This window comes from Euprymna scolopes, chromosome 40 (assembly GCF_053919585.1).
Source record: "Euprymna scolopes isolate OS-2025 chromosome 40, ASM5391958v1, whole genome shotgun sequence".
NCBI classification, from domain to species: domain Eukaryota; kingdom Metazoa; phylum Mollusca; class Cephalopoda; order Sepiida; family Sepiolidae; genus Euprymna; species Euprymna scolopes.
Window position 1 is genome coordinate 70,926,306 of NC_136521.1, and position 12,035 is coordinate 70,938,340.

The following is a 12,035-nucleotide window of genomic DNA, read 5'->3' on the forward strand; positions in this document are numbered from 1 at the left end:
GACTTCACGAGTTTCACGTCTATTGTCAATCCGGGTTTGTATTACTGTACACAGATTCAAAAACGTTGTCAAAAAAACAAATATATAACAAATAAATATTATCAAAGGCAAGATAAGTTACTTTTCTACCTAACTGGATACTTTTTAGTGTTTTTATTTAATGTAACACGTTTATTCAGCTCGAAAAACATACAGTGTGTACCGATGTATTTGAAAATTTAAAATGGCGCCCGGCACTCTTGAACACAATAAGTTTGGGAAAAGGAGTTTAAAAAAAAAAACTATACAAAATACTGTTAAAAACCCACCGAATATATGTCAGCCAATGTCACGGTAACATATATTGAGCGAGTTTCTAACATTATTTTGTAGTTTTTTTTTATTTTTAACTCCTTGATAACATTTATTTGTTATATATTAGATGTTTTGATTATTAATTTCTGATACTTATTGAAGACATTCTGATACAAAACCTATCTAAGAACACTACCAGATACAAAATATATTATGTGAAATTTCATAAAAATCGGTCCCATCGTTTCAGAGTTCATAGGGAACTCTCTCTCTCTCTCACACACACCCACATATATATACACAGTGTATTTTATATATAAGTAAATTTTTATATTGAAGAAAAAAAAATCACCATTTTTGCACCAACTTTGATAATGTCTTCAACGTATTTGTTCCAATTCATGTTGCCTGTGAATGTTAAGCTAAGGAGTTTGAGAAAGAGCTCTCAGGTAATGTACATTAGTCATGACAACCAGTGGTTGAGAAGGTTTCTTGTAATTGTTAAAGGAAAGAAGCTTTGTATTGACAGCATTGAATGTTACCATCCATTTACATCCCCATTCCACTAAGGTTTTAACCATTGCCTTAGATATGTGTTCATTCGTTTTTCTGTCATGTTTGTGATAGAGAGTCATGTCATCAGCAAAATAGACATCTCTCAATTAACAAATTCCAATTCAAATTTATACAATGTTTACATTAAGGAAAAAAAAATCTTAAGTTTATTATATACTAGCAAGGAGATCTGATGTTGCCTGGGATTGAATGACGATCAACAAATGTTTCACACTCCCGTATTTTTATTGTCATCGAAATTGGTAAAATCAGTTCATTTTACAATCAAATCTATTGACTGCCTGCTCTAGTTGCAGACCCATCGCGGTGCACCAGGAGGAAACTTCACATGCCTCCCTGAAAAGACTTAGTCAGTCCACAATACCTTGTAGTTTATATTGCACTGTAGAGAACCCGTTGTTGATTTTATAAATTATTTTTATATATAATGGCTTGAATTAAAGTTTAAAATGCAAGTCAAGTATCATGCTTCAATTGTGCTCTAAACAGAAACATTCATTTCAAACATGCCCCTATCATACCAAAGAACCTGCTGCTAATTTTATATTCTTGGCCTTACTGCTTGTGCCGTGATAATGGCTTGAATTTTAGTGTAAAACGAAAAAGTCAAGTATCATTGTGCAAATATGCTTTATACAGAAACATTCACTTCAAATGCACCCTTGTTATATCAAAGAACCTGCTGTTGATTTTATATGTCAGGTCTTTTTGCTTGTATGGTAATAAAACCTCTCATATACACTTGTGATGTTAGGCTGTGTAAGGTGTTAACTTTGGTCAAAATCGTCTGTTACTTCTTTTATTGGATTATTTGGATTATCGAGTATCGATACTTATCAAAGACATTCCGATACAAAACCTATCTAAGAACACTGCCATAAAGTACCTTCATGTTAAATTTCATAAAAATTGGCCCAGCCGTTTTCCAATTCATAGGGAAAGAACTTGCAAAGTTCCTTTTATATAATAGTAGAGATTTTGATTATCCTTAAGAATGATAAAATTGTCGCCATATGGACTCTTTCAAATATATTTTTCATCGAATAGTTAATTTGGTTTAAACTAGTTTATATCAGCTATTATTGCATGCCAAGGTAGATATGTTGATGATAATTGAAATTAATTAACCTTATAACTGATTATAAACTAAATTATTATAATATGAATTGTATAAATGGAAAGTGACATGTTGCGTAATAGAGATGGCTGTGAAAGGCAGTATTTTAGCTAAAGAACAAATTAGCAACAATGATTAATGACAAGAATTTAAAATTATTTTGTCAGTTTCATTTGCGCATGTAACGCTTTCTTAATTGCACAGATATTTCTTCCAATGAATGACATAATTATACAAATTGTATACTTACAAATCAAAGACCAGGTAATGAAATCCTTCATCCTGTATACTGTCATGTAAACGTACTGAAATAGAAAAACGATAAGATTTATGAAATTTGTTTTCAAATTAGACAATACACAAATGAATATAAAATAAATGGAAAATTAAAATTTTGTAAAATCAATGCAAAGTAGATTAGAAATTACAACTTTCATTGCTCAATATGAGGCATACAAATGAAAATTTCCTTACTCTATAGTGTTTCAAAGAATGGCTCTTCTCAGAGTAAAAATAGCAAAATGAACAGTAATAGGCTGGCTATAATTTTGCTGGTCAGTGCATAAATTGAAAACTTCAAAATGTAGGGGAAAGTCAGTTTTTAAAAAATTTTTCATGAAAAAAACCCGTCTAGCTGAATCCACTGTGAAAAATTTCCCCCACTCTTTATCTGTGCCTAAATCAAAACGTGGATTCCATGAACAAAGCTTCTTTCTTAGAACTGCACGCCTGTGGAACTCTGTTCCGTCTGCTTGCTCCCCACCTGACTACAACTTGGATGTGTTCAAGTCCAACGTTAACAAATTCCTAATGAACCGCCCCCTTAAGTAAACACTTCATCAAATCTCCACACTAATGTAATGTACTTGCAATAACCCTTATCCCTGAGTGGCTTCTGAGCCTTGATAAGTGGTGACCACTGTGTAAAAAAGATATGTAAGTCCATGTAGAAATCATGTATGAAGATGCCTGTAGGAGATACAAAATTTTAAATTTCCAGTTTATACTATCTTGTATATTGAGCATTTTCATCTGGTTAAGATTATCCTATAAATATTAATTTCAATATTAATATTTATATTCGCTTTGAGCTTCCAAAATCATTCATTTTGTCAACTTTAATTTCTGAACTATAGGATTATCTATAGAAAACAAAGAGAAAAATGAAGTTGCGTTTGAACATACATGTTATTCTCAGGATATTGAGGAATTTTTGATGATTATGTATCATTTACTATCCAGAGCAAAAGAATATTTTACCTAGCCTAGGACGGGTATTAGACAACACATATATGAAATAATTGTACCTAGCACAGGTAATTTACAGCACATTTATGAAATAATTTTACCTTCCCTAAGACGGGTAATTTATAGCACATTTCTGAATTATATATTTATATAAAGTATACTTATATAATGAAATGCATTATTAACTAGCGGAACCTGTGCAAATTCCACAGGGGACTCATTCAGATGTAATATATTGATGTTGACATTCTGTAGATGTTTAGTGTAAATGGAGACGTTCTGATATTATTGTAGCTTTTTCGTTAAAACTGCAAAAGTATTAATCTAAGCTAGCATGAACGCCCGGCAAAGCCCGGTCATAAAGTACGCTTAAATATGATATTTTAATTCTTGCAGATTTCGTATATATTATTGTAGAGTTAATGTTCTATCGATTTTTATATATTATAAAGTTGCGATTTCAAAAATAAAAAAAAATATACCCATATGACTTGGGTGCATTAGCTTCAATCGAAACCGAAATAAAAACTTATGAAAAAAAAATAACTTGAGTCTTTCAGCCATAATCGAAATCGAAACGAAAACTCATGAAAAATTCTTAATAAAATTACTTATAAAAAAAAAAATACATGACTTAAGTGCCATCAGCTATAATCGAAACCGAAACCAAAACTTATGAAGAATTCTTGGTAAAATCATTTATGACAAGAAAATGAAGTACATAACAATTAAACGATCTGGATGTAAGCGTGACACAGAAAATAACACACACGCTATCATATTAATATGTAGATGATACAAATATGTAAATAATCAAATAAATTATTAATTATACAAACAGCAGGAATTTAAAATTTTATTGTTAATAAGGTATTTTTGTAATTTCTAATGTTTATTTAACAGAAAAACTTAAAATATTATTTACCCTTTGTCAGTACTGTGCAAAGATTATGATTGTATGAAAGAATGAAGCAAGTAAATACTTATAATTTACGAGAGAGAAAATTTCATAGCTATCTGATTAATGTTTTACAAACATTTATTTGGAGTTTACCAGCTGATCTATTACACAAAGGGCAGTTGTGTGTGTGTGTGTTTAACTAAAAATCCAAAACTACAAAACAAACAACCACAAAGTCGGAATATTCTTGATTAGTATTGCCTTGAATAAATAATTAAAATTTAAAAAGCAATTATTCTTTGAGGGTAAACTGAGTCAGGTTTTGTCAGGGAGGGAGGGCGGTATTTTAGTCATTTTATCTATTAATTTGGAAAGAAAATGACTATTCATTTCCCAAAGAATTTATTTTATAAAGGAGAGTTGTCTAGGTGAATGTGTGTCCTATTCGGCTTGCAGAGGAAAAAGAGGTGGCTATGGAAAGGGAGGGGGAAAACAGAGTAGGTGGAAAGAGAGAAAGATAGAGAGGTAGAGAAATAGAAGTTTTAATATATATATATTTCCCACAGAAGACATGTTGCGAGCCAGCCTCTGCTTTATCACTATTTTCATGGCAAGTGTTCGACTGAACTCCAATCTATGGTCCCTCCTTGCTAAATTTTCACCAAAAAACACTCGACTTCCCCCACTCTCTATCTGTGCCTAAATCTAAACGCAGATTCCATGAACAAAGATCCTTTCCCACAACTGCCTGTCTTTGGAACACTGTTCTGCTGGCCTGCTTCTCAGTTGAATACAACATGGTAGCCTTCAAATCCAATGTAAACAAATTCTTGTTGAGCCATCCCCCTAAATAATCAAATTCTACCTAATTTACACCATTAACAATTATATTACTACCACCTTACATTCATTAACTATTATCTCTGAGTGGCCTTCGGGCCTTGATAAGTGGTGACTCCAAGTAAAAAAATATATATACACACCCACATATATTAGTTACCTGGTAAGGCCACTGGGGAGAAAACTGAAGCAGCAAAACTGATAAATGTATGGGAGACAACTGAAGCAGTAAAATTGACAAATGTGGGGGAGACAATTGAAGTAGCTACCTGCCAGACACTATATATGCAAATTTGGGTATATTTTATTGGTTTGAAAATATAGGGGATTTTTTTACCAATTGTCATAAAATTTTAACCATAGAATAGTATTATAATCTTCAAAAAGCCTGCAAATTTTCATGTAGTTTCGTTCCATAGAACCAAAGGTATGAGCATTTCAATATTCAATTTTTGCTACGAGTATATATATATATATATATATATATATATATATATACACACACACACACACACACACACACACACACACACACTCACTCACTCACACCACCTTTTTAACAATATTATAAGTTCGAAATCTTGGCGACTATTGATCAGAATTTAATAAATGAAGGCTCGTTGGAAAGCTAATGACTTGAATTGTGTAGTGGGCTATGTGACACATTTGCCCTTAAGGTTACACATAATTGTTTTAATAAGTGGGGTATCACTTTTCTATATTAATTTAAAGTAAAATGAGCACCCATTTTATGGGTGGCGGGGGGGTCTTATTTTCTTTTAGAGGCGATGTTTATTGTGGTCTGGTGGACCAACACAAAACCGACCATAAAAATCTTATTTTCTATGCTGAAAACAAATATTGCATTTAAATTTTTCACAAATAAGTATTTTTCCTGGTATTAAGCAAAAATATGCGTGTTTGCGCATACAAAAATGGCCACCACTTATAGCATAAAGAATTACATTGCTTAATACCCAGAAAAATACTTATTTGCAGAAAATTTAATTATGATAAACATTTTCAGCACCCAAAAAAACCTATTGAAAACAAGATTTTAAAGCTAGGTTTTCTGTTGGTTTACCAGGCCACAATTACCAAATAAATACCAACTCTTAAAAGAAATAACAGACCCTTGCCCCCACCCCAAAATGTGGCTACAAAGTGGATGCTCATTTTATGTTAAATTAATATAGAACAGTGACCCCCCCCTTTTTAAAACAAAAATTTCTTGATATCTTGGAAACTACTCGTTTCTTGAGATTTTAACTGTTATTTTCATTTCCAGCACCCTCTAAAACCGGTAATAGGGATAATTTGAAAGGATTTTTTGTGGGTGGAAAGATACCGCACTTTCACCAATATTTCAACCATAGTTATTTGTTTTCCTAGTTTTGCATATGAATTACAAAATATCTAATATATCCTCAAAACCTCTGGCCTTGATGGAGAGGAGATTAAAACTTGCTGCTATAGTTTCAAATGATCTGAAATAACAGCAAAAGAAGACTTGATTCCACTCATATGTCATATCTCCTCTCTTTTGGAAATAGGGTACGATTGAATATCTCCAATATCAAATAATCCTTATACACTGTGAAGAAACCAAAGAGGGGAAATATTTGGAATCAAGTTTCCCCTTGCTGTTATTTCAGATGATTTGAAACCATAGCAGCAAGTTTTAGTCTCCCCTCCATCAAGGCCAGAGGTTTTAGGGAAATGTATATTAGGTTGGTGCAAAAATAATAATGTTTTTTAACATTTAACTTCAAGTCAAAAAACGACATTATTTTTGCACCATATGTATGTATGTATGTCTGTATGTATGTATGTATGTATGTACGTTAGGGTTGGTACTTGTGGGGAGGGGGTCATTGGATTTTTATGTTTATCAACTAACTGTTTCATGATTATGCATGCGCAAATCATTTACAAGACAGATCCTTATGTTAAGAATAAGTAGGTTTGAAAACACCTTTTAAAGATCGTGGTAAGCTGGTCTAATGGTTATTGTACTTGACTGACTGTCTTTAGGTTTTGGTTTCAGCTCAACTTTCTTTTTTTTTTTTTACTTACAAGATGTGAACTGTTTAGAAAATGCATAATACTCAGTTTCTTTCCGTTTTTTTTTTTTTTACTTCATTTTTTTTTTAAGGAATTTAATGTTACGTTTAATACCAGACAATGCCAAGTACATCCTCTTCTACACACACACTATATATATATATATATATATATATATATATATATATATATATATAAAATCTGTAGCAACAAGAAACGATCTATAGTGATGAGTGGCAATATTGTACATCTAAAAACAAGAATAGGTTTATGGTTCTCAAAATTCATATTAGAATTATCCGTGCAATGGATCCATGGCATAATGGATGAAGTACAAGGTAAAATTTAGTTGTAAGTGATACTTTTCTAGAGGTTGAAGGTTCAATCCTCAGTACGAGTAATACAAAGAATACATTGTGAATCACTTAAGATTAATAGCTGTCTGAACAAGAGCGTGCTACCTCAGTGGATTAAATAAAAGGTTACATTCGAAATTTGTGCAGATTCCAAAATTCAAAAGAAAACTTGTGAGTTCAACAAAAGACACCTGAGAAGGTCAGAGGTTAGATTGGTCAAAACATTGTGAAAATAACACTCAAGATGATAACAATAGACTGAATAATCCAAACAAATTATCAATAAAAATAATGTTTTTTTTTTTTTTGTCATTTTACTCCAAACAAGGCACAGAGACACTTAGTCATGAGAGGCTACTATTTGGGACCAGATTTGCAGGGATGCTATTTAGGGAGTTGGGCAGCGAGATGTCTGTTCACATTACACTTGAATTTCTGCATGTTAGTACAGTCAGGTAAGCAGGGGCCCAGGAGGGAATTCTAAAGTGTAGCAGTCCAAGAGAAAAAGATATTTGAGTAGAAGGCTTTACGGTATCTAGGGATATCTACAGTGTAGGGGTAGGATTTTGCTGCTTGTTGGGTTGTTGAGGGTATTGTCATTGAGGGGGTACTAATGCTTGAAGTTCGTCAGAGCACTTGACATTGAAATATTTGTAAAACAGAATGCATGAAAATCTCTATTTCTAACAGAGGTTTTTATTCATTTATTAACTGCTTATTTATGAAATAATAAAAGTAAAACCTGCTTCTTTCTATGTGAGAAAGTAACAGTAAATAGATGTTAGCCTATAACACAGGATACATGGCTTTAGCTCTCCATAGACAACCACCAGTCTGCTAGTCTAACTACTCAGTACGATATGCAAACAATCTGAATTAATGTTCGGAATGCTGACTATTTACTAGATTAGACAGGGTCAATAAACAAAGAGGTGTTGTCAGATTATTTGAATAAATGTCTAGAGACAGACAGACAGAGGGAGAGGAAGGGATAAAAAGAGGAGTAGGTGGATTACAAAATTAAAAAAAAAAAAAAAAATTATTTGGGTCAAATGTACCTCAATATGTCTATAAAAGTGAAACTCAGCAAAGAGGTTGGCGATGCAATGGCAAATAATATTTTGTGTCCCAGGTCAATATTAATTTTATCATATTCTAATTTATGTTTTTTCCCATCAGTGTTTAACAGTCTGCTATTTTTGCAGGAGTTATTTAATTTTTTTTAAAGTCAAATTTTATTTTTCTGCCAACTCACCACTTATGACTAAGAAACAAATAAAATTGATAATTCTCAAAGCATCTGTGTGTAGATTTATCATTATTTCAATCTCCAAGAGGAAACAAGCCAGATCGCATGCTCACATGTGCCCTGAAGACGTAAGCTGTTTACCAGATTTAACACGCAATTTTTCAAAATCCTTCTATTTTTCTCAGTTATCACAGCACAATCCAATCTTGAAACACCAAACAAATAAAAAACACAAAAGAGAAATAATTTATCGAGTATAACTCATACATACTCCTACCTCTACTCCTACCTTACCAAATACTGGGAGTTCAACATAAAGCCGTCTTTCTGTTTCTCTTTATGTAATCTTATCACAGACGCATTCACAATGATTTTATTTCTCATCTTGATATTCTTGAGCAATTCTTTCAAGATAAGAACATTGAATGCAGCTGCGTCAGAGCAATGTTAAGATGGAATGTCATTAATTGCTCATCCCCACAGGGTTTGGCCAATCAAATTACACCTCTATACACATACACACACACATATATATATATATAAAAATGTAGGTATGTATTAGTGATGGGTTGATTCGATTATTTTTCCAGATTTCGATACAATTACCGATTCAGTATGAAATTCCTGATTCCGATACAATTACTGATTCCGATTCTTTATTAATCTCTAAATATTTAACCATAAAGTTGTTATGTCTTCCTCATTAATGTAAAAATATGTCAAATATACACATATTTGAATTAGAAGTATACAGATTGTTATTTACTGAAACTTAGTCAGTGATTTCAAGGTTCTCTTTAAATACACATAATCAGAAAATGGTATTTTATATATAATTGTTTCCACAATCAAACAATGCCGCAGTTAACACAAACTATGAAAACCACAGATCAGAAGTCGTAGACTAGAGTTTTGCCTTCTTTTGAACTCCTCATTAGAACATCTCCAAACTCATAATTCAAAACTGAAGTCAATTGCATGTGAGGCAAATATGTTGCCGATTGAGCCACTACACCACATAGAAGATAATTTAAAAACATTAAATCAAACAAACCACGACAAAGTCCAAGTGTGAAATATACCTTTTTTCTCAGCCACGAGTTTAGTCATTCAATTACTAAGAACCCAGGCCGATGTAGGATCCCGAGTTCAAATATGTTCTCATGATGAACCCAAACACGGGTATAACTCAAGTCTAGGACTTCTGGTCTGTAACTTTGGTTTGTTGTAATATGAGATATTGACTGTGGAAACAATCGTATATCCTTCCACATTAAAAAAATACTTTGTATATTTTAATTTTAATAATACTGTATGGCCGGGTTATATGGAAATAAAAAATAATATTATGCTCATATAAAGGAAAAATAACAGGGGAATATGATCATCTAAATTTGGTGCATTTATTAAAATAATTGTACTATAAAACTTATAAACCATTTATAATGATGATTCTGGATTATGTAGGTCGCATGTAGGTTGAACCCCCCCCCAAAAAAAAACAAAAAAACAAAAAAAAAACAAGAAAGTCAAAATTGTGAATATATCGAACTGTCTATGACGACCATCTCTAGGTTGGTGTGACTTTTGTTATTTGTTTTTTTTTATGTATATTCTTAGCATTGATAATTGCCCCACTAATAGAATAAGAATAATAATAAAAAAAACATATGCAGAGAACTATATATATACAAATATCAGTAAAGGGTCGAAATCATTGTACACTTGTATAGTGAATCGTTTTTGAGATGAGCATAAAAATCAGTGTGTTTCCAGTGAAGCTATATATGTGTGTGTGCGTGAGAAACACTACATGTGTTTTTTTAATCTATCAAATAGCCTACAACATGACAGGTTTCATATCTTTGTTCGGTACTCAGAATAGACAGTTGTGTAATCTTATAAAATAAGATGAAGAAAAGCAACAAGCTGCAAATATCTTGAGGTGATCTAATCCAAATGGTGTTGGATGGCAGTCTGAATTACATATGTTCAAAAGAAAAACAAGAGAAAAGGAATGGATGCCAGAGTAAAACGGCTGAAACTTATAACAAAAATGAAATAAAATAAGATATTATTAGCCTACACGCATTCAATATACGATTGGTTCGAGAGGACCCCTCCCCCTGAACAGCACAATATTGAATGTATTGAAACAAAATTACAATTTCAGGCAGATTCAGAACCATGATACACAATTATAATTATGCTGACCATAATCAAACAATAAAAAATTGTTTAACTATGAAAATATGGACATAATTAAATTTGTATACTAAATTTATAAGACTAGCCATTTCAGGACAGGTAAAGGTCATACTCCAAAACAGAACAGTTTTACATCACTTATGCCCTTTTACATATTGATTAAAATCAAGATACAATCATTCTTAACCTTAACTTATCTGGAATCTTTATTCCAATTTTGATCAAAATCCATAACGTGATTTTCATTCTAGAAAATTTTTAAAACTTGAGACTTAAGCTATCTTAAAAATAAATTAAAATTCAAGAAATCTGGCTTGATTGGTGCTTCATAACTATGGATTAAATCCAATGCAAATCCGAAACATTTGAATTTTCAAATGGTATGTACCTATATTATAAATTTATAAACTTTTTTATTTATTTATTTTTTAACAAACTACTGAAATTTGAGGAATATTTATTAATTGATGTTTAATACAAGGTGCTTTAAATAAATTTCCAAACTTTTTTGTACAGGCATTTAAAATATTGTAGACTCTTAAAAATTCAGTATGTTATTTCTATACATCCTGACTGACCAATTTTAATGATTTCAGGTTCAAGGAACAGCTACAGTAAGAATTGGAATACATCCTACTAAAGCCTGATTATCACAGCCAGTGAATTTCAAAAATGCAATCTGGATGTGAGGATACTTTAGAAGAACGATATGCAATAAAATTCTGTTTTAAACTTGGAAAAAATGCCACAGCAACATATGGAGTACTTCAGACTGCTTTTGGACCATCAGTTTTTGAGTGGCATAAGAGATTCAAGGAAGGCAGGAAGTCTTTGAGAGATGATGAGAGATGTGGGAGGAATAAGGAAGTCAGAACACCAGAGTTGATTGACCAAATAAAGAATTTCATAGATAAAGACCATCGTGTATCTATAGAGACAATAAGTGCACAGTTTGATGTTAGTGTGGGAACTGCACACACAATTATTTGCAAGGAACTGAAGTTGCAAAAGATTTGCGTAAAATTTGTCCCATGGGTGCAGTCCACAACGCCATCCTTGTTGCAGACTATTTGACCAAGATAGACATCAAGACAGTTCCTCACTCTCCCTATAGTTCAGACTTTGCTCCCTGTGACTTTTGGTTATTCCCTAAACTCAAGCAAAACCTTAGAAGTTGTTGTT

General features: G+C 32.1%; 1 protein-coding gene across 32 annotated transcripts in view; it reads right to left on the reverse strand.

The window, feature by feature from the left end:
• The window catches only part of LOC145265633 (calcium/calmodulin-dependent protein kinase type II delta chain-like), a 705,488-nt gene that overhangs the window by 433,214 nt on the left and 260,239 nt on the right, over window positions 1–12,035 (reverse strand). For all 32 annotated transcript variants that reach the window (XM_080121704.1, XM_080121699.1, XM_080121701.1 and 29 more), the window contains exon 4: window positions 2,238–2,292. In XM_080121704.1, coding sequence (XP_079977830.1) covers window positions 2,238–2,292 — 55 coding nt within the window. The remainder of the gene's footprint in view (window positions 1–2,237; window positions 2,293–12,035) is intronic.